The sequence below is a fragment of the Mustela putorius genome, unplaced genomic scaffold (assembly GCF_011764305.1).
Source record: "Mustela putorius furo isolate JIRA1106 unplaced genomic scaffold, ASM1176430v1.1 tig00000738_pilon_pilon_pilon, whole genome shotgun sequence".
Lineage (NCBI taxonomy): Eukaryota > Metazoa > Chordata > Mammalia > Carnivora > Mustelidae > Mustela > Mustela putorius.
Window position 1 is genome coordinate 9,068,056 of NW_025421463.1, and position 23,330 is coordinate 9,091,385.

The 23,330-nt window shown below is 52.3% G+C and overlaps 1 protein-coding gene across 4 annotated transcripts in view; it reads right to left on the reverse strand.

Annotated features, from left to right (window-relative positions):
• The window catches only part of TOM1 (target of myb1 membrane trafficking protein), a 41,835-nt gene extending 19,703 nt beyond the window's left edge, over window positions 1-22,132 (reverse strand). For 2 of the 4 annotated variants that reach the window (XM_045083957.1, XM_004743102.3), the window contains exons 1-2: window positions 21,978-22,132; window positions 1,994-2,078 (exon numbers count right to left, since the gene is read on the reverse strand). In XM_045083957.1, the coding sequence (XP_044939892.1) occupies window positions 1,994-2,078; window positions 21,978-22,029 (137 nt within the window). In that variant the 5' untranslated portion in view covers window positions 22,030-22,132. Of the gene's footprint in view, window positions 1-1,993; window positions 2,079-4,416; window positions 4,449-21,977 lie in introns of those variants that run through there. The other 2 variants (XM_004743103.3, XM_045083959.1) reach the window with 2 other exon arrangements.
• Between the last annotated feature and the right edge of the window lie 1,198 nt (window positions 22,133-23,330).

Consider the following 23,330-nt stretch of genomic DNA (forward strand, 5'->3'; position numbering starts at 1 on the left):
TCCATGTCCACCTGGTGAAGGCACAGCTAAAATCCGCCTTGACCACGACTCTTTCCTAGTCCCCCATCTCTGTGTGCACTGCCACACGGCACCCACCTGGGGCTGCCAGGCTAAAGAGGCCACCTCCGATGGGGGCAGGGTGGGAATGGGGTCCCCTTTTGACACTCTGCCTCCCCAGAGCCCAGCTTGCTACAGGACATGAGCAACATTTCCTAGGCCGCTGAGTGGCATTCGGGGGCCTGTCCTGCTGTCTGCCAGGCATCGGCCTGTTCAGTGGTGAGTCCGTCAAGGGCAGGTCAGGGAAGGCAGGAACCCTGACATGAGTCCCCCAGCATGAGTGAAGGTGGCAGGCAAGGTGGGGAGGTGCCACGGAGGCCTATCAAGGCTGTGACCAAGGGGACATGCACCATGGTCCCTGACACGGTGGGCTCCTGTACGGAAGTGTATAAGGGCAGTTTTCAACCCGATGCCGTGCGGCCCCTCCTCACCCTCAGGACTTCTCACCTGTGGCCACTTCAGCTCTCTAAAGGGACTTGTCACCGCTCCCCACAGAGTGGCCCAGAGAAAAAGCACGGCTTCCGGAATCAGAGGTCCCGGCTTAGGTGCCATTGCTGTGGGCCCCTTGTGTTTAGTAGCCGGCTAGAATCACAAAGCAGACGACAAGGAGGCCACAGCCCAATGGAGGGGGTAGGCCAGAGACTCAAGTTTAGATGACAAGCGTGGGGAGGCCGAGGGTCACATCTGCTTTGCTCACTGCTGGGTCCCTAGTGCCTCATGCAGTGCCTGGAACACAGGAACTGTTCAAGTCAACAGCAGGCACTTGAACCCAGACATGCACGAACCCCCCAGTTCCTCCAACATTTACAAGGGCACAGGGACTTGCTGCCCTGAGGCCTTCTCTGAGGATCTGTGGGCATTTCTGCCCCCCACTTTCATCGTGGTGGTCCTGCCACCATCGTCTGCCCACCACTCGCCAGCTTACTTGCAGGAGGCCAGGAGTGGTCCTAGTGTCCCCCACCAGCGGCTTGGCAAGTCCACCGAGCTCCACAGTGGACGCTGGAAGCTGCCTGCCTCCAGCCGACCTCTCTCCCCACAGAGCACTGCTGGGCTAAGAGGGGCCTCGCAGGCGGAATGGATCATCCCATGAGAAATGCAGATGGAAGTGAGAGGTCTGCTCCGGGCGTTGATTCTGATTTTCCTGAACAAAGGCCTTGTCAGGCAGTCCTTCCTGATCACTGTGGTCTTCACACCACATGCTGCCCTTCCTGAGTTTTCCTAAGAAGCACCATGACCCTGCTTTCCTTCTCTGCTTCCCCTAGGACATTGGGCTTATTGCTGGAAGAATCTGAAAGAGCTTTACCTCTGACAGTAAAGACCTAAGGAGGCACAGCGATTTGCCCAAGGTCACACAGCTGGTCAGTGACAGCTAGTCAGAGACCAAGTGTCCAGGGCCACGATGCCTCCTCCATGGCATATGCCCTGGGTGACCTGCGTACCGGATATGTTCAGCAAAGGCTAAAGCCGATGGGCTCTCAATTCTGCTTTACTGTCACTGCCTTCTCAGTGTGCCCTGACCCAAATCTTAAGGAAATGAAAGTCTGGTCTTGCTCACAGAGAAAGCTGGGAGTTCCCCTGCCCTTTCCAGGCCACAGAATGCAGAAAGGTGCTTGGGGCCATGTCCCAGTGCCCAGGCGGCCAGCTGGCCTTGTCCCAGGAGGATGTGGCTCAGGTGACATTCTAAGAGGTCCAGTTGGTCAGCTGCCACTGAGACACACGCGTGGGCTGGAAGACCCCAGGGGCATCTCTCTCTCTCTCATCTAACTCATGATAGGGTTGGGGGCAGCTCTTGGTTTCCAAATGCCTAGGATGCCACACTGCTGCCTAGGGTGGGACTCAGATGACATCTGTCACCCTCCTGGAACCAAGGGCCACCAGCAGGGCTGCCGCCGGCCGAGCCCGTGCCCCACCCCGGCCTCCCGTGTGCGGGCCTCACCCTTCCTCTGTCTCGTTGATGATGTCGCAGATCTCCATGTTGAGGGCCCAGTCCTCACTCTGCAGGGAGCCATCTGTCGCCTTCTCTGTGGAGAAGAAACCACAAGTCACGGTGTGGGGACACCCAGACAGACGAACTCAGCTGTGTGCAGGGCCAGGGCGGGAAGAGCCAGGGAGGAGGAGGAGGATGACGGATGGTTTCTGGGCACCCCAGAAGGGCCTTGAGGATGCAAATGGCTACCTACCTTGTCCCGTTTTGTCATTTAATGTGTTTTCCGGCTGTACTTTATCTCTATGTTATTTTTACTTTTTAAATTATGTGAAAATGCACCGGGTATTTGCCATCTTAACCAACTTTTAGTGTATAGTTCAGTGGCATTGAATACACACAAGTGTCAGGCCATCATCCCCGCCGCCGATTTCATCTTCTAAATCTGCAGCTCTAATGCCCCATTCTCCCCTCCCGCAGCCCTGGTTCCACCGCACCACCGTCTTTTTTTTTTTTTTTTTTTTTTAAGATTTTATTTATTTATTAGAGAGAGCGAGTGAGCACGAGCACCAGGGAGGGGAAAAGGGAGAGGGAGAAGCAGACTCCCCGCTGAGCAGAGAGCCCGATGCGGGGCTCAATCCCAGCACCCTGGGATCACTACCTGAGCCAAAGGCAGACGCTTAATGACTAAGCCACACAGGCATCGCTCCACTACACTGTCTTTGCAATTCTGACTCCCCAGATACCTCATTACATGGACTCATACGGTACCTGTCACTTAATTCTCATGGGGCCGGGAGAGCCACTGACCACTGAGGCGGCCTCAGTTCGGTTCAGTTCACCCATCCAATAAGTGGGGCCAGGAGTCCAGCAGGTCCAGCCTTAGGGTGCTGGTTTCTGACAGGACACTGTGGAGATGGTGTTTTGTTCCATTTTTGTAAATCAAACGTTCCTTCTTGATTCTCTATCAACTTTTGGCAACCACTCACACGGTTCAAAATGTAAAAGGTTCCAAAGTGGCACATAACGGAGACTAAATCCATCTGCTTCCCCTGCCCCAGGCCCACGTCCTAGGGGCCCAACAGGACCAGTTTCCTCTCGAGCCTCCTGAGACCTAACCTATGAAGCGAAGGGCCCAGGATAGACACCCGCTGCCCCACAGAGCTGCCCCCAGAGAGTACAATAATGCCAGCGAGATGTCTGCGTGGCTCTTGCCACAAAACAGTGTGCAGTAAGTGCGGCGGCTCTTTTTACATTCAGGTGAAGGTCACATCTGATAAAATTGGCCATTTTAAAGTGTACAATCCAGCGGCACTTAGTGCTCTCACACTGCTGTGCAGTCATGACCTCTGCCTACTTCAGACTGGGCCAAAGCTGAGGGTAAGATGTCCGGGCCACAAAAGACTCCACTCCAAATCTGCTAGAACTTGTACAGGAATTCAGTAAAGTGTCAGGATATAAAATCATCGCACAGAAATCAGTTGCATTTCTGTACACCAACAATAAGACAGAAGAAAGAGAAATTAAAGAGTCAATCCCATTTACAATTGCACCAAAACAATAAGATACCTAGGAATAAACCTAACCAAAGAGGCAAAGAATCTGTACTAGAAAACGACAAAGTACTCATGAAAGAAATTGAGGTAAACACAAAGAAATGGAAAAATGTTCCATGCTCATGGGTTGGAAGAACAAATATTGTGAAAATGTCTACGCTACCTAAAGCAATCTACACATTTAATGTAATCCCTATCAAAATCTCATCCATTTTTTTCAAAGAAATGGAACAAATAATCCTAAAATTTATATGGAACCAGAAAAGACCTTGAATAGCCAAAGAAATATTGAAAAAGAAAGCCAAAGTTGGTGGCATCACAATTCCAGACTTCAAGCTCTATTACAAAGCTGTCATCATCAAGACAGTGTGGTACTGGCACAAAAACAGACAGATAGATCAATGGAACAGAAAAGAGAGCCCAGAAATAGACCCTCAACTCTATGGTCAACTCATCTTCGACAAAGCAGGAAAGAATGTCCAATGGAAAAATGACAGTCTCTTCAACAAATGGTGTTGGAAAAATTGGACAAGCCACATGCAGAAGAATGAAACTGGACCATATCCTTACACCACACACGAAAAGAGACTCAAAATGGATGAAGGACCTCAATGTGAGAAAGGAATCCATCAAAATTGAGGAGAACACAGGCAGCAACCTCTTCGACCTCAGCCGCAGCAACTTCTTCCTAGAAACATTGCCAAAGACAAGGGAAGCAAAGGCAAAAGTGAACTACCGGAACTTCATCAAGATCAAAAGCTTTTGCACAGCAAAGGAAACAGTTAACAAAACCAAAAGACAACTGACAGAATGGGAGAAGACATTTGCAAACGACATATCAGATAAAGGGCTAGTATCTAAAATCTATAAAGAACTTACCAGAGGCGCCTGGGTGGCTCAGTGCCTGCCTGCCTCTCTTGCCTACTTGTGACCTCTGTCTGTCAAATAAATAAATAAAATCTCAAAAAAAAAAAAAAAAAAGAACTTACCAAACTCAACACCCAAAGAACAAACAATCCAATCAAGAAATGGGCAGAGGACATTCCTGCAAAGAAGACATCCTGATGGCCAACAGACACATGAAAAAATGTTCCACATCACTCAGCATCAGGGAAATACCAATCAAAACCACAATGAGATACCACCTTACACAGGAAATGACAGATGCTGGCGAGGATGCGGAGAAAGGGGAACCCTCCTACACTGTTGGTGGGAATGCAAGCTGGTACAGACACTCTGGAAAACAGCATGGAGTTTCCTTAAAAAGTTGAAAATAGAGCTACCCTACGACCCAGCAAACACTACTGGGTATTTACCCTAAAGATACAAATGTAGTGATCCGAAGGGGCACGTGCACCTGAATGTTTATAGCAGCAATGTCCACAGTAGCCAAACTGTGGAAAGAACTTAGCTGTCCATCAACAGATGAATGGATAAAGAAGAAGTGGTATATATATACAATGGAATACTACGCAGCCATCAAAAGAAATGAAATCTTGCCATTTGCGACAATGTGGATGGGACTAGAGAGTATTATGCTTAACAAAATAAGTCAATCAGAGAAAGACGATTATCATATGATCTCCCTGATATGAGGAAGTTGAGAGGCAACGTTGGGGGTTTGGGGGTAGGAAAGGAAAAAAAGGAAACAAGATGGGATCGGGAGGGAGACAAACCGTAAGAGACTCTTAATCTCACAAAACAAACTGAGGGTTGCGGGGGGGGTGGGGGTGGTAGGAGGGGTGGCAGGGGGGCAGGGGGAGAGGGAGGGTGGTTGGGTTATGGATACTGGGGAACGTATGTGCTATGGTGAGTGCTATGAAGTGTGTAAACCTGGCGATTCACAGACCTGTACCCCGGGGCTAATAATACATTATACGTCAATAAAAAAATACTGTACTGCATATTTGAAAGTTTCTAAGAGAATAAATTTTAAAAGTTTTCATCATAGCAAAAAAATTTCATAATTACATATGACAATGGATGTTAAGTAGACCTACTGTGGTGATCATTTCACAATAGACACAAATATTTAACTGCGATGTGGTACACCTAAAACGAATGTTATGTGTAGTTATAAACCTTCATTTTTCTTTTTTTCTTTCTCGGTTCAACATTTCCTTTCCGTCCCCTAATGGGTCTTTTTGTCTTTTCTATGATGAAATCAGCCCATTTTGGAAGCTTCTGTTCTAAATTATGGTGGTAATCAGAAAACTCTCTAAGCTTTGCTTTATACCTCAGGAGCTTTTTCTGCTTCTAAGATAAGTGACAAAGGAGTTACACAAGAGCATTTAAAATTCTTTTATGGCGGGGGGGGGGTGGTTGGGGGAGGTAGGAAGGGAAAAAATGAAACAAGGTGGGATCGGGAGGGAGACAAACCATAAGAGACTCTTAATCTCACGAAACAAACTGAGGGTTGCTGGGGGTGGGGGGAGGGGGGGAGGGAGAGGGTGGCTGGGTCATGGACATTGGGGAGGGTATGTGCTATGGTGAGTGCTGTGAAATGTGTAAGCCTGACGATTCACAGACCTGTACCCCTGGGGCAAATAATACATTGTATATTAATAAAAATTTTTTAAAAAATTCTTTTATATTAAAAAAAAAAAAAAAAAAGATGTCCGGGCCAGTCAGCTCCAACATTCTTGAGCTCTCAAGACCAGGGTCACTCCCCTCTGAGCTCTTCTAGAATCCATCCTCAGGCAGCCCTGTTTGTTTTTAAGTAGGTTTCACACCCAGTGTGGAGCCCAACATGGGGCCTGAACTCACAACCCTGAGATCAGACCTGAGCTGAGATCAGGAGTCGGGAGGCTTGAGCCCCCCAGGCGCCCCATTAAATAAGCTCCACCACAGCACAGACAGTCTGGTCCCCTGCTTTTTGGGGCCAATATTCTATCACACAAATCACCCCTGACTGGCACAACTGTACCCTAGTTAGAACTCTGGGACAAGACAGGGCTGGTCAATGTGTGTGTATGTGTGCATGTGTGTGTATCTTATGTGCGTGTATTTTATGTGTGTGTGTGTGTGTGTGTGTGTTAAGATTTTTTTATTTGACACAGAGAGAGTGAGTGTGTACAAGCAGGGGGAGCAGAGGCAGAGGGAGAAGCCAGCTCCCCGTGGGGGAGGGAGCCCAATATGGGACTTGATCCCAGGATCCCAGGTGAATGTTTTAAGGTTCAGGGAGTAAGACCCTGGGTGTCCTGACGCTGGGCACTCTCCAAGTCCCCCTCTGTCACAGCCGTCTCCTCTGGCTCCCGCACCTGGCCCTGCAGGCAGTGCCCCGCCAGCATGGTGCCGTCACCCATCTACCAACAGCACCCGAGGGAGCAGGCACGTGCGGCTTGCTGTCCCGCGTGACTGTACAGCCGCCCTGCACGGGAGGCCCTCTGGCTCTGTTCACACCGACAGCTGAGGTTCTGATGGGGGTGAAGGGACCCCTCACTTGCTGTACAGCTCCTCCTGCATCAGGCCTGCTCTAGGCACCGGGGATGGAAGCAACGGTGGACCAGACACATGCGGTTCCCTCCCTATGGTGCCCTGAGGGGCTGAGGCCTCCTCTGAGCCCAGGCCCCGTGACCAGGCAGGCAGGCCCATCCCGCAGGACCACGCCGGGGCTGGGCTGGCAGTCAGCTTCCTAAAGCTGTGGCTTCTGTGACGTCAGTTTTGAAACTGGCCTGGCCTCGGTTCTACCTTAGGTCCTGCAGACAGATGGATGCTAGGGGGGGCTCAGGGCACAAGCCAGGCCGCTGGGGCACCCAGGGAGGGACCCAGTGGCAGTGCGGGGTGCTCTTCTCCCTAGACTATGGCTGCGGGAGGGGATGAAGAAGGGTTCCTTTAAAAGGGCTGAAAGGTGGGCGCCTTAATGCCACAATGATGCCTGAGTGTGGCTTCTTTGTGTCTCTGTCTCACTCCCCACCCTTGGGGACTACACACTTACTGCGCCATGTGGGAAGAACCGAAGAGAGCGGGACAAGTGCCTCTCTGGGCAGAGGGAGCCAAGCTCCATTCTGGAGAGTCTGGGGGAGAGCGGCTTATCAAGTACGTGGAACGTGCTGCTCCTTCAGAAACCACAGCTCCGCGACCCCCAGTCATGTGGGCCAGAGGACAGTCATCCCTGGCCTCCGGCCACAATGCTCTGGCCACTCCGGCTCCTGAGTCTAACCTACCTGATCCCTTCTCGCCTTGCCATCTGTCTCTGCCTGGCCAGCAGAGGGCACTGCCTCGGCCCCTCCTGCCTCGCTCCTTCCCCTCCATGCCCCCTGCTACCCAGGACTGACCTTTCTGAAACCTGGAAGTGACCCTGTTCCTCCCATGCCCCCAGTCCTCCGAAGGCTCCCGAACCCCAGGATCGGCCCACACGCCCTTCCTTGGCAACCGTGCTTTAAATGCCCAGCTGGCTGCTGATATACGAACATAGGTGAATCCTCCCGACGCCACGCGGTGTGCATCACGGCCCTCATCTAGCTGACGAGGGAACAGAGATGCAGTGAGGTCCCACAGTGGTCCTCGGGGGGGAAGGGAGCTCTGCCACCCCAGGAGGGCAGGCGTCCTCCTGCCCCCTCCTCCTGGATCCCTGGCTTTACCAGCAGGCCTCTTTCCTCAACTAGACCCTCCTGGCGACCTCTGAAAATGAGGGGCACCTCTCTTCTCCTGGGGGGGGTGGGGAGGATCAGCACGGTTTTAGAAGGGATTCGGGTCATTCTAGAACCATAGGCTTGCTGGTGAGGGGCAGCTGGGGTATGTATGAGGCAGAGGAAGGCCGAGGCAGGGAGTCAGGCAGGGGTGGGCGGACCCAGAGCACCAGGTCTGAGCCCGGCCCCACGGGGCTGACAGTTCTCCAGGCCTGATTGCCAGCAGTGGGCAGAGCCATGCCCAGAACAGTCTGCTAGGGGGTGGGGCAGTGGGGGTGTGCTGTCTGTCAGCCTAAACAGGGAAAGGAAGAGGAGGAAGTGGCAGAGGGGACACAAGACCCACCCCGGCCATCTCAGCAGAAGAACAATGTGTCCAGAGCAGCCAACTCCCTGCAGGTGTGGGAGACTTTTCAGACTTCCTTAATGAACATTTCCACGGGGTCGGCATACTCCATAAAAGCAGAAATTTAAACCCACAGGAATCTGGGGATATCCGTTTTGTTTTTGTTTTCAACCACAAAAGTAACCCAGCTCGCTATTTTGGAAACAAGGAAGAAAAATACTGGCAGTGGTGACCAGTTCCAGAAGAATAACCGGCTTCCCGCCCTCTGGGCGGTGGGTGGTGACCGTCCACGTCCTGGGCAGCTGTGGGGCTCCTGTCCCCAGCTCCTGAGGACGCCAGGCCCTGCAAACCCCTGCTGGGGTTCAGGCTGCGGAGCTGCCATCTGGGGCCGGCGTAGTCTCTGTTTTCTCCCCTCGGAGACCCACGGCCTGCCTTATAGGTGCTGCGACTTTTCAGCCACACAATGCATGCACGACGTCAGGCAAAGAGCAACCCCAAGTACTGCTAAGCACTGTGGCAATGACCTGGGCTGAGAGCAGGCAAGAGTGGCCCCAGAGACATGCCAGCTCTGGGCCCCTGGTCCCAGCCTGCTCACTCCTGGGAGGGCTCCGAACAGCTGAAGACAGTGGCCTCTGTGGCTTCTTCAACTGCTTTGGAGAAGTCCGCGTCTGCGGCGGCTTTGTGCCATGCACTCTAAGCCCGCTGACCGTTTGCTCCCACGTCAGCCTTGAGGGGAGCGGCCTAGAGCCTTCTCCCCACCACCCTGCATGTTCCAACAGTCACCATCACCAAATCTGGGAATTCCAGCTGCTCAAGGCATCTCTGAGTTGTCCCCAGTTCTGTCATCACTGTGAAAGATTTCAGTCAGGACCTGTCACCTCCCCCAGGCCTGGACGTCACCGCCACACTTTTTTCTTCAAATGTAAACCCAGCTAGTACTTTCTCCTATCTAAAAACTGTCCAGGATTCCCTCACGCCCTCAACTGCCTGGGGGTCAAAAACCTGAACTCTTCAGGGCAGAGAGGGACATGTGGGACTGACCTCCGCCACAGCTGGCTGTCTTCTCCTCCCTTTGGGGCCTTGTTTTTGCTTGTGCCCGGCATGTCTTTCTTCCATTTGGTCAGGCACCTGTGTCACAGGTGACGATGACAACCATCACCACCAGTAATGGACACCATGTATGGGACACAGCACTTGGCACAAACCCCTCACCATGCCCTTAAGAGGATGAGTAAACTAAGGAGCACAGAGAGGTCAATGACTTGCCCATGGTCACACAGCTTATATACTGCAGAGCAGAGATTCAGACTCAGCGAGTTCTGGTTACCAAATCCATACTCTTCACCACTACCTTCTGTGCCTCCAGAACATACTCAGCGCTTGCTGTCATCCAGGCACCCGGGAGATTCTGCTGAGCAAAACCAAGCAGCTCCTGCCCTCAGCACATTCATGGTCCAGTGGGAGGTCACAATCGCCATCGCAAAGGTGCAAGGGATATGACAGAAAAGACAGGGCGCTGAGCTAAGACAAGGTATGAGATCTCACATGCCAATAGAAAGGAGATGAGCCGGCTAATCCCGGCTCATTTTTTAAGGCCCAAACCCCAGTGCCAGCTCCTCAGTGTATCAGCCAACGGGGTGGACTGTGTCACTGTGACCTGGACCATCATCCCATAGGTGACAGTAACAGCAGGAGTAATAGTGACAAAATGACTGGCATTCACTGAATGTCAGCTTGTGCAAGCTGCTCAGGAGGCCTCCTCTCAGGTCACCTCCCCACAGTCCCTACCACGGAGGGGGCAGCTGAGGTCCCCTGCCCGGAAGGCGAGGAGCACGGGGCTCTGAACCCCTGCGCCTCTCACTCTGCTCGGGCCCTTCAAGGCCTTACCTCTGCTGGGCCAAGACTAGCAGCTCCTTCTGTGTTTGCGGAAGGCCAATGGCCCTCAGACAGTCTTGCTGCTCGGCTCGGCTGAGTCCCCGCCCCTCCCTCCCTGCCCCCACCTGCCCAGGTACCACACACTGTATTTCTGCGTCTGTAAGCTCCCTTCCCCCTTTCCACTTTGAACCCCTCTCATATCGGGGTGGCTCTTACAAATGATGGCCTGACAGCTCAGCTGGGGCAGTTTTTTTCTTTTCATTCTCCGTGGTGTCTTAGGTTCAATGAAATGTGGCTTGTAAGCAGTGGGGGATGGCCTTCAAGGCCAATGACAACCGCAGACCTGTCCTCACCCTAGGCTACGAACCCAGCCTGGGGCAGGCTCCAGACCTGGTGGGGAGAGACGCAGCCGGAGTCAGCTGCCTGTGAAAAAACAATGACGTGGCGGGTCGGCTCGCATGTCCGACCATCTTTCCACTGGAAACACCACCCGCTCATGCCTCCCGAAGGAGCCAGCGATCCCTCTGCGGACTTCCTTCCAGGCTTTACTGTTAAAACACACACACACACATATATATATACTTTTATATACTGGTACTGTGACTACGGCTTGTTTGTTTCTATATTTAATTTTTAATTTTTATTTTTTTAAAGATTTTGTTTATTTATTTGACAGAGAGAGATCAGGCAGGCAGAGCAGCAGGCAGGGGGTGGGGGGGAAGCAGGCTCCCCACGGAGCAGGGAGCCCGATGCCGGGCTCCATCCCAGGACCCTGAGACCATGACCTCAGCCAAAGGCAGAGGCTTAACCCACTGAGCCACCCAGGCGCCCCTGTTTGTTTGTTTTTAAATAAGAATCCTATTCCCTACCTTATAGAGATATACTGAAATATTTATGAGTGAAACGATCTGATGTTTGGAATCTGCGGTCAGTAACGCCCGCCCTCTGTTCACTTCCCTAGTCCCCACCCATCCGCATCTGCCTCCATCCCCTGCCTGGCGCCCCTTAGCCCACTCCCCCTCCCTTCGACTTGCTTTCTCCTCACCTTCTTCCAGCCCATCTCCCTCACATCCACCTTTTTGCCCTCCCATGACATTCTTGGAGCCGTATTATCTGTCCCTCTGTGGCAGGTGCTAGAGAGGCAAAGATGAACAGAACCCTGGTCCTAAAGTGGTCACGGATGACAGCTGGACAAACGCTTTCAGAGCTTAGTGACATGACGGAGGCCAGCTCGGGGTGCTGGAGAGCCAGGAGACACGCTGAACACCCGCAGAGGGAATAGGGAAGGTCTGAGCTGAGCATAGAGCACAAGGTGCCGGGCTGGGCAGGGGGGAAAGAAGGTTCTCGGGAGAGCAAAGGCACTTGCTGAGTGAGTGAATCCATGACGAGTCATGGAGGATGTCGGGAAGAGGAGGAGAAAGAGGGGCTTGCAGGCCAGTCTCAGGTACTGGGGACAAGTGACCCGAGGGAGGGAGAAAATCCAGGGGGAGGGAGGCAGCCGGAGGAGAAAGGCGAGGCTGCTGAGATAGAGGGAAGTCAGCCAGCGGCCCAGGATGGCCCAGCCCCAAGGCAGGCGCGGACCTGTGCCAAGACCCCCGGCGGCAGAGACTGTGCAGTCTACCCAGCAGTCGCCCTCCCCTCCCCGCTCTGGACGCCAGTACTGTTCCCCTTCGCAGCACCTGCTCCAGAAGTGGGTGAGCCACCCTGTTCTGGTCCCTGGGGGGCAGGGGGCTGTCTTCCAGACTGTGGTGGGGAGATGCATCCCTTCCGGAACACAGAGGCGCACCTCACGGAGGAGAAAGCCTTTTCTCCCCCTTCTCCTTTCCTCCCTTCTGGGAGGCTAGCGAGGGAACGTGGTGCCTGTAGCTTGAGCCCAGGTGGTGATAAGCTCAGGACAAACACCTTGGATGTTTAAAGACACTGTTGTGCACACCCCAACCCTGCAACTTCAAACCAAACTCGGCTGTGGGACCTGAGCTAAGCTGGGCCGCCCCAGGGCTGGGCAGGCAGGACTCAGGGTGGAGACCCAACCCAGGCCTTCTGTCCACGCCTCGAGGTCTTGCGAGCGGGCCCACCTTCCAGGAATGTGCTCCTGCCTGTCTCCCCACCTTCAATCGTGCTCCTGAGTCTAGCTCAAGGTCAGCTCACCACATGGGGCCTTCCTGGACCCACTGGAGGGCGGGCTCCTTCCCTCCTGGGGCCAACAGCATTTTCACAGGCCCCAACTGTTCAATTCTGCTTGGTGGGGCTGCTGAAAGAACTGCAGAACTGATTTCTTTGTTTCTGTCTCTCCCATTAGGCATGTGAGCTCAAGGGTGGAGATTATCACCACTCAGGAATTCGGTACATCAGACGAGACCCGGCCCCTGATAAACCTGTGGTTCATGTTTCTGAATAACTAACTGAATGAAGGATGAGGTCACACACACCGGGATAATAAACCTTTGTCACACTTTAATTTAAATGTAATACCCCCCCCCCCCTTCCACCTCCATTGATCCCTTAGAAGCTATTGTGTAGAATCTAATCTTTCTCCCAATTGGCAGTCCTTTGACTACTTTTTTTTTTTTTTAAGATTTCATTTATTTATTTGACAGACAGAGATCACAAGGAGACAGAGAGGCAGGCACAGAGAGAGGAGGAAGCAGGCTCCCTGCTGAGCAGCGAGCCCGATGCAGGGCTCCATCCCAGGACCCTGAGATCATGACCTGAGCCGAAGGCAGAGGCTTTAACCCACTGAGCCACCCAGGTGCCCTTTTGACTACTTTTTGAAAAGATTTGTGGGGGCCTGGGTGGCTCAGTTGGTTAGGTGACTGCCTTCGGCTCAAGTCATGATCCCAGGATCCTGGGATCGGGTCCCGTGTCAGGCTGCCTGCTTCTCCCTCTCCCTCTGCATGCTTCTCTGCCTGCTTGTGCTCTCTCTCTGTCAAATATATAAATAAAATCTTAAAAAAAAAAAAAAAAAAAAGAATTTGTTTTAGAGAATGAGCTCGGTGCCTGAGCAGGGGGAGGGGCAGAGGGAGGAGAGGGAGACCCTCCAGTGAACTCTGAGGAGCCCAACACAGGGCTCGATCTCATAACCTTGAGATCATGACCTGAGCCAAAATCAACAGCCGGAGGCTTAACCAACTAAGCCAGCCAAGCGCCTCTCCTTTCAATATTTTTAAAAAGTACCATGTCCCCCTTTAATCTGTCCTCTACACTAACGTCTTCAGTTCCTGTGACCCTGCCATCCTAGATGTGATCTCTAGAGCCCTGCCATTCTGACCCATCCCACTGGGGTGCAGGCCAGCTCAGAGTCCTTTTGGAAATGCAGCAAGCGAACTCACTCAGCTGCCCACACTGGATACTGTATTTGTATTAACACATTCTATGACTTTGTTAGATATTTATTAATTCCACCCTGTGGAGCTGACTCCTACAGAATTTGTCCTTGTGGAAGGCACTCACTCTCCACCGGCTACAGCTTTTCTAGTCTCCCCGCAGCTAGAAGTGGCCAGGTGATGCAGGTCTAGCCAGCTTCTGAGCAAGGTTCTGTTCCCCTGGTAAGAGGGGCAGGGCGGCTGGCCCGTTCACCTGAGCCTCCTGCCACACAGGGACAAGTGACAAGTATGAGCATGAAACCAATATGCTAATGGGGGTGGGGTGGGGGAGAACTACAGAAAGAGCCATTACAAACAAAATCATTCTAGATGGATCCAGACATTTTCACTCAAAAGGAAACCCAGCACCCTCCTTTTAATTCTAAGGGGAAGCAATGCGGCGAAAAAAGAGTGGGATCTGGACAAAGACGAATCCCACTTTAAGTCGTGACTTACTGGCTGTGGGAGCCTGAATGAATTCCCCTTTCTTTAAAAGAATATTTAGTCATTTATTTACTAATTAGTAAACTCTACCCCTGACGAGGGCTCGAACTCATGACCCCAAGATCAAGTATTGCCTGTACTACCGACTGAGCCAGCCAGGCACCCCTATCCTGACTGAATTCCTTAAACTCTCTGTACCTCAGTTTGTCCCCTGCAGAATGGGGATAAAGTAAACAGTTGCCTTCCAGGGCCGTGTGAGGAGGAAATAAGAGAATGCATTTCAAGTGTGAGTATCCTGCCTCACGCACACTGGTCATGAAAACAAATGTTATCGACTACCAAAATACCAATAAAAAAAGTTTGAAAATTTAAACACTCCACAAAATAGATTTTTTTTTAAAGTAGGCTCTACATCCAGCATGGAGCCCAACATGGGGCTTGAACTCATGACCCTGAGAGCAAGACCGGCGCTGAGATCAAGAGATGGATGCTTAACCGACTGAGCCACCCAGGCGCCCCAAACAAATGAGATTTTTAAATCACATATATAGAGAAGCCATTTCTTCTCGGCCAGCAAACTGTCTTGAGGCCTTCGCCCCAAATGAGCAAGTCTCTCAGACCCAGCATGGAAAGTTCTACCAGTTTCCTAAGCTGCTGAGCCGTCCTTCCTCAAAACGCTGGCTCCCTCTCTCCTGCCTTTCTGTAACCACAGGCCACAAGAGGAACTCTAAAATACCTTACCGAGGGCATTACTTCTGCAACCCGCAATTTTGAAGTTCACGTAGCTAACTATAGCAGCTAACTGAAGAACAGCTTCAGTTAGGAGGAAGACGGTTTGGTAAAACTGTCCCGTACGAAGGAGCAAGGCCGTGAAAGCAGAAGTTTGACATGGCTGGCCAAGGTGCCTGGGACATTCTTTTCCCTTCTTCTGTGAGTGTAAAAGACCTTCCTGACGACACCCTCTCCCCTCCCTCAGTCCTTCCTCTCACCTCTTTTTACCTACTGAGAGAAATTTATTTTACTGGATTGGCTCCAGTTGAGTGTGGAGGCTGGGCAAGGTCAAAGTCTGCAGGGCAGGCCAGCAGGCTGAACACCCAGGGAACAAAGGCAGCTCGAGTCCAAAGGCTGTCTGCTGGTGGAATTCTCTCATCTGGGGAGGCCAGCCTTTCTTCTATTAAAACCGTCACTTTGTTAGACGAGGCCCACCCACACTATGGAGAAGAATCTGCTTTACTCAAAGTCTACTGACCTCATTTGAAAAATACCTTCACAGAAACATCTAGAATAATGTTTGACCAAGTATCTGTGGATACCATGGCCCAGCCAAGTTGACATATAAAGCTAACCACCCCAGAGTTTATACCACATCAATGCAAACAAGTTGCCATTGAGCAGGGGCCACCTCTGTCACTTCTTAGGTTCTGTGGGTCTGAGCCTCATGTAGTCTGGAGGATTCTGTTCTCTCCTTCTCTCACCCTCGTCCCTGGCTCTCCCCTTCCCTCCTCCTCCATCAGGAGCAAAGCCCAGCTCCTCGCCATGGATCTTACAAGGCAGTTTGGCTCTCCCTAGTGCTTTTCAGTGTGCTTCCCCATGTTTGCGGAGGCAGGAGTCTCTCAAAGCTTTTGTCATTTGCCTGGGGGACGCACAGAAAGGGCGGGGAAAGGGCAGAGCTGGTACTGACACCGGATCTTCTGAGGCAGGATCCAAGTTCTGACCTTGTTCAGACTGCTGTCATCAGAGTGACCAATAGCGCCACACAGCATACATTAAGTGGGCTCAGGGGCAAACGTGGACATTTTTAGAGGTGCACAGTTACTTTAATGTGGAAGAGAAAAATAAATGTGAATTCCTTCATGATTTCACGGATAGAATTACACAGGATGAGGTCATATTAAAAGTGGCGAGCCTGCGGTGCCTGCGTGGCTCAGTGCATTGAAGCCTCTGCCTTTGGCTCAGGTCGTGGTCTCGGGGTCCTGGGATCGAGCCCCACATCGGGCTCTCTCTGCTCAGCGGGGAGCCTGCTTCCCCCCGTCTCTGCCTGCTGCTCTACTTGTGATCTCTCCCCCTGTCAAATAAAAAAAAAAAAATCTTAAAAGTGGCAAGCCAGTAAAAGGAAAACACTATGAAAATAAAATGAAAGGTGACACAGGTCAGACATAAATCACAAAGGTGGTGCATGAGGGACAGAAGCCTGCGGGGTGCTGGCCTAGACCTCCTTGGTAAGGTGGTAAAGAGTTAACTTGTCCTTCATCCCTGTTTCTCATGGGAGGGGGGGTGGCCCCATGCTAATTAGAAGACACTGAAGGTTTTGTTTGTTTGGGTTTTTTTCTAAAACCAGAAGAGCGGAAATCCGGCACTTGACTCTTATTTCTTTGAGCTCAGTGAGGGAATAAAACCTATTCACCAGTTCTATCCCCAGGGTCAGGCAGAGGCCTTAATTCCCAAGGAAGAATGGGATCCACCCCACAGCCTGAAACCCGACCTAGGAATGTGGCTGCCATCAGCCAGTGACTGCTCATTGCCCAGGGACAGCACGGCCAACAGGGGAGCTGCACTGGGGCCACAGCCGTGGGTTGAAACCTTGGCTCTGCCACGAATTTACACTATGCCCCAGCAACGATGGTAACGCCAGTAAAGAAATCACAGCAGCTAACAGCTACGGACTCTTACAGTCTGGCAGGCATGGGGCTGCGTGCCGCCCAACACGGCCAAATGGCAATCCCGAGGGGTACTGTGTAAAACATTCTTGTTTCACAGCTGTGACACTGAAGGCCATGGAGGTTCTGTAACTTGCCCCAGGTAACAAAGCTGGTGGAGGCTGAGCCAGGACTCAGACCATTCGATGGCACTCAAGGCTCATCTTGGATGCCTAACCACGCGCACCACACAGCCGGTTGACCCAAAGCCCTTTCTAGACATTGTTCCCTGTTGTCGTCCGGACAGAGACGTGGATTAAGTTGGCTCCAGCACTTACAGATCAGGGACTCAGAGCTTTAAGACCCAAGACCTGAGCCCCCCCACCAGCTGGGCACACTGTGGGAAGTAGGAGGGATTCAGACTTGAGAGGCCCAGGACAGGAACAACCTTGGGCATCCATGAGGTGGGGTTCTCCGGGACCCTACTCTGGGGAACACGCCTTCCATCATTCTACATCTGGCCAGCTGGTCTGATCCAGATCAGCGAACCATGAACGCACGGGCCAGTTAAGTCTGCTTTTGTATGGCCCACAAGTTAACAATGGTTTTCACATTTTTAAATGGCTAAAAACAAATCCAAAGAGTATTACTTCATGACATATGAAATTCACATTTTAGTGCCCACAATCTGACTGGAGCACAGCCATGCCTATTCGCCTGCACATGGTCTGTGCTGCTTTTCTGTTACAATGGCAGAGCTCAGTGGTCACAACAGGGTCCACCAGCCCACAGAACTGTAGACATTTACTTTCCAGCCCCTTCCAGAAAGTTTGTGGATAATGGGCTAGTTGCTCCTGGCAGCCACTGTGGGAATCCTCCTGACAGCCTCCCTCCGTCCGGCCTCTACCTTCACCCTCTAGCAGCAATGCAAGGGGCGAGGGCTGCGTGTGCAGACCCCCAGTTCCACGCCGCTGACGTCGTTCTCTGCCCTCCAAGTCTACGGAGCCGTTCTACCACTGCTCTCCAGGTCGTTAGTTCCTTCTTCCCTCCAGTGCCTGTCCTTCCCTGTGCTCATCCGTCCCCTTGGCTGTTCCTCCTTGGTGCTCTGAAGTAGAGGGAGAACGGAGGTAGCATGTTGCACACAGGCTATGGGCAATGGTGAGGGGACATGCCACAGTTAGGAGTGGAACTGGAGCTGGGCCCAGGTCTCCTGCCTCCCAGTTTGCTGTTCCCTCGACATTGCTTGAGCAGTGAGTCTGGCTTCCAGGTCATCTCTCCCAAAATGGCCCTCCAGAAGGCCGCAGGTGTTCTCTCTACTAACACCTGGGGTCCCCCCTCTACGATTCCTCCCTGTAGCTCCCCTGGCTTGGCCTTTGTGGATCCAAGGGCAGTTCTGCCTACCTTCAGCCCCTCTCCCGTCCATCCCGGGGCTCGGCTTAGGCTCGGAGCTCCCTGGCATGTCCAGCAACCACCACCTCCAGCCCAAGCACCGGGGGCTGGTCCTCGAGGACAACCAATGTTGACAGCATCTGGTGCACATGGCATGCTTTCTGAGTCAGCTGGGTCTCTGACTCAAAGTGCCAGGGAGGAGCTGACGGTCAGAAATGGGCAATGGGCTTCTTGGGTTGCCTTCTGACATCTGTCTATAAAACAACCCATAGGATCTGTCCTTCGGGGATACTGGAAAGGGTTTTGAAATCCTTGCAAGGAGAGAGCTGTGTCAACACCACTTCACACTAATGATCTGGAATCCTCTCAGCCACAGGCTGCTGCTCCGGAAGCTCTCCTACCGAATGATAAGGCTGAGTGACCCAGCAATGTGCACAGACTCACGTAGGTCCTAATCAGCAAAGCTAATCTGTGGGTAGAGCAGTAACTGTGGCACTTGGAGGGCTGGACTAATATAAATTCCGAATACGCACTGATCAGCCAGATACAGCCTGGCAAGGGTTAGGAGAGGATGGAGGCTCTGGATCCCGACCCCAAGCAACTGTGAAATGCTATGTTCCCTCACACTTACTTTTGTGAAATGGAAAAAACAGCAAAACCTACAGTATCACTGTGAATGTTTTGTTTTTTTCAAAAGATTTTATTTATTTATTTGACCCAGAGAGAGAGAGAGATAGAGCGACCCCAAGCAGGAGGAGTGGCTGGCAGAGGGAGAAGAAGCAGGCTCCCCACAGAGCAGGGGGAGCCCGATGAGGGATTCGAACCCAGGACCCCAGGATCATGACCTGAACCGAAGGCAGTTGCTTAACCAACTGTTAATAACCATGTTAATAACCAGACATGGTCCCTGGTGCATGGTATTTGCTCCCAAGATGTTATTCTTTTTCTCTTTTCTTCCCTCCTACTATGGGGCCAGGGGCCATGCCGGGTGGCATAGGTCCTGACCAGTGAGGTCCAGTCCCTGCTCTCAGGAAATTCAGTCTAGCTGGGGACACCCAGACACACAAGTACTACAGCATGGGCCACTGCTCTGTCAGCGTGCGATGGTGAAAATGATAAACACAACGATGAGGACAGCAAGATCTAATGTTTCCCGCACACTCACAATGTGCCAGGCGCTCTTGTGGGAGAGGGAGTGGCCTGCTTCATTCTCACCACACCCGGAGGGGCGGCAGTGGAGCCTCAGAGCCCAAAGGCAGAGAGTGAGGAAGCCCAAGGAGCGGGGGAGATGCAAGGGCACGAAAGCAATGGCTGGATCTGAAGCAGGCAGGAGAGGAGGAGGGGACAATGCCTGAGCCTTGAAGGAGGCACACTGGAGCAGGCCCCCGGGCAGAGGGAGCGACAAACACCAAGGTGCTTGGGTGCATGGGAGGAGGAGGGCTTTGTGAGTTGAGTGACACTCACCCCTGATAAGCATCACCGGCACTCGCTGTGCTCGGGGATGTCACCTCTACACGGCCCTACTCACAATAAGGGGATGGAGGTGGCAGCCTGGAGGTTCTTTTCCTCCTCCGGTTTATAGAACTACTAGGTCACCAACCATCACCGCCAATCAGCAGTCCTTCCCTCTCTTTCTCTAAAAGAAACATATGGAATACCAAAGGCATTTACTCAAATGGCAGCGATTCTTCATTTAATTCTACTTTTAGAGCCTCTTCAGCTTTGGTTCAAATCTCATGGGTTCTAGGGGGTTCATCACAGCTTCACTACCAATTCACCGGGGGCCTGGGCGAGTCAGAGTCTTCTCCTGCAGAAAATGAAGGGGATGGGCTAGAATGGAGCTTTCCAACATGTGGTTTCCAATCCAGTGGCATTAGCATCTCCTGGAAATTTGTTAGTAATGCATATTGTAGGGCTCACTCCAGACCTACAGAGTCAGAAACTCTGTCTTTAACAAGTCTTCCAGGGTATTTTGAGTAGAACCCTGAGTTAGAAGACCCCCAGGGTAAGGACCCTTTCAGTAGTAAAATTTGGTTTGGGCTCTAAGCTATCATAACAGTAGTATTTTCTCTGGGCAGACTATTTCTTGTGTCAGGCAGGCAACCCTCAGGATAAGAAGAGAAACTCTTTTCTTTGACAAGCTCAGGCCCAGAGCCCAGGTGAGCTTCTCTAGAAAGGTTCGGACAATGTGGCTGACTTTGAAGATCAGATTTCTTTTTTTTTTAAAGTAAGAAGTCTCAAAGTTGGCATGTGATGAAAGCAGTGGTATCTGTTTTTGGAGAAATAAAGATGAGGGGAGAGCTGTGTTCTCTTTTCAGCTCCAAAACAATGACTCATTGCTGGGTGTGTGTGGCCGGGAGCGGCAGGGTGTTCCTCAGAGGGCAGCTTCCCCTCTCTGGTCCAGGAGCTTTCTGGCCTGTAAAGAAATCCTGGACTTCCACCCCTCTCTTGGATAAATTTGATTACAAAACCTCAGAAGAGCCACAGACAGCCGTGGTGCCAATTATGTCGCAGAGCTGGGTTGACAGTGAAGTGGGTTTGGCTTCCAAGATAGTAAGAATGGAGAGAATGTCTCAAAGTTCCAATTTTCCTAGTCTGGACTGAACACTAACGGCCATCAGGAGGATGAAGGAAGAATTTCACAGTACTGGCCACAGTTTCCTAATTCCAGCGGCCCGTTCAGACTGCCCTTGGGGAAGTGTTAGCCGTTTGGGCCAGGGCCTGTGGTTCTTCCCCCTGTTGGTGCACAGCAAGGAGGACCTGTGACATCCACTGCTCAGCTATTTCCAGATTCCCCACCCTCATTTGGTACCTCAGTAACAGAGGATGAGTATTACCACTTTATTTTATATAGCAAGGCCTTGTGCCAGGCACGGTTCTAAGTACCTCACAACTATTAACGCGTTGAACCTTCACAACAACCCCACAAAAGCAGGGACCATTAATATACCCTTAATTACAGGTGAGGAAGCAAAGAAGCAACGTCACAGAGCTAGTAAGTCTCCCGTCCGCAGAGGGCAGGGTAGTCAGGATCTGGGCTCTAAGTGAGCCTGTGCCTCGGGCCAGGCTGCTTGGCCCACCCGGCCACCGAGAAACAGAGAGGCAGAATCAGGTGTTCTTGAGGTCGCTTCCAGCTCGGGGAGTCTGTGACCGTGCGGTCGACCTGCTGCTGGTCTGGCAGGTTCGCCAGCGTCTGGCCGGGCCCCGGGCGCAGCAGGGTGGCCTGGCCGGGTCCCCTCAAGTCGCCAGTCCAGACGCCAAGCCCTGGTCTCCTGGTCCTGAGAGAACGGACTTAGAGCCCTTCTCCGGTATTCCGTGTCCCGAGAGCCCGGAGAGCCAGGAGGGAGTGGGCAAGAGCCCAGGCGCCACGACCCGGGCTGGGGAGGCGACAAGGGACACAGGCCAGGGGCCCCCAAACGGTAAAACCAAGCAGCCCCTTCCACCCCCAAAACTTTCTCCCTGGATTCACGACCCCAGCAGCCACTCATTGGCTGAGCCGCGGCCGCCCGGACCCGCCCTCCCTCTTTAGCTATTGGCTGGAATGGACATCCATCACAAGCCGAGACTTCTTAATGGACCACGGCTTTTGTCAATCAAGGTAGGCGGGAGGCTGGGCGGGGCCAGGTCGGGGAGAGACACGCTAGCCTCGCTCCCCTCCAACCTCCCTCGGGACCGTGGTTTGAGACCTGGAGGCGCCCCGGGGGACCGAGGCCGGGTGCGGGGCCCTGCGGCGGGGCTAGACGGGCCTCTGGTGACTCACCGATGCGCTGTCCCACCGGAGAGCTGAACGGGTTCCCCAGGAGAAAGTCCATCGCCGCGGCTGCCACAGCCACCAACCGGGGGAATCAGCTGACAGCAACCGCCAGCGCCGCCGATCTGTCACGTGACGTGCCGGACGGTCCGCGAGGAGGCGTTCGTGGAGGCGGGGCGTAAGGGAGTCGAGCCTGGCCACAGGCCCCGCCCCTAACGTGGAGGGTAGGGCGCCCGGAGGCGGAGGGCGATGACCTCACTGCCACTCATTCGGTGTTTGTGGACTCCACGCACCGCGTAGGCCTGGGGCGGATTTGGGGGCGTGGCTTAGAGATGCCACGCCCCGGTGTTTTTTTTTAAGGGCGTGACCTACCACTCGAGCGCTTCTGTCCAGCCGGGCGTCAGAGCAGGGAAATGACTCGGATAAGCTTACGTAGCAAGCTCAGACCAGTTCTCACTCCAGTGACCTCACCAGACTACAATGGCGCTGACAGCGTCGTCTGGCCTGTTGTCTCCCTGCCCTGATAGGGCTCTTCCTATCTGATGTCCACGCCTCCCTGCGGCAAGTGCAAGTTGCTTGCCCCCCACATTCACTTATCTAAAATTGGAGGCATCAGCGGATTGCTAGCCCTTGACACAGAACCAACCCAGTGATCTGCAGCGAGGAATGGGCTAGAGCCCAGAGTGGCAGAAAGCACCTAGATGTAGCTACAAGTGGGGCCTGGGACCCATCTCTACCATTTACTGTGTGATTCGGTCCGCGAGCTTCCATTTTCTCCAGATGCTGGAATTAGATCAAGGACTGTATAACTTTTCTTATTTTTTAGGTCACAGGCTCCTTTGAGAACTTGAAGAAAACCACCAACCTTTCTGAAGAAAAAAGGGCAGAGATACAATTAAACTTCGGGGACTTTCTGGGGTCCCCGAAGTACAGCAGTAGACCCCAAGTTAAAAATTTCAAGAATCTCAAAGGCCTTTCCTAGTTTTAGGATTCTAAGATCTTCTTCAACCTTCCTATGAACCAGATATTAGATCAGATCTGACCTATTATGTTTTTTTTTCTTTTGATCATATGTTGTCCAAGATACAATAACCGCTGCTTTGGTAGTCTGGGCTCCTGCAGAGTATTTAATTGATCAGGTAATTGTGACTTTTTAATTGGAAAGGCTAGTAGCTTGTACAAATTTAGGATGATGGAGAACCTAAATTACAACTTAATCACTTCCTTGTGTTAACTTGTTTGAGCAGCCACAGGGGCTGGTAGCTTTACTGTACAATATAAGAACTTTATGGAAGTCATGTACCCTTGTGCTGGGAAGTGTTTTAATAAGGCTGATGAGACCTATTCATAAATGCCCTTCTC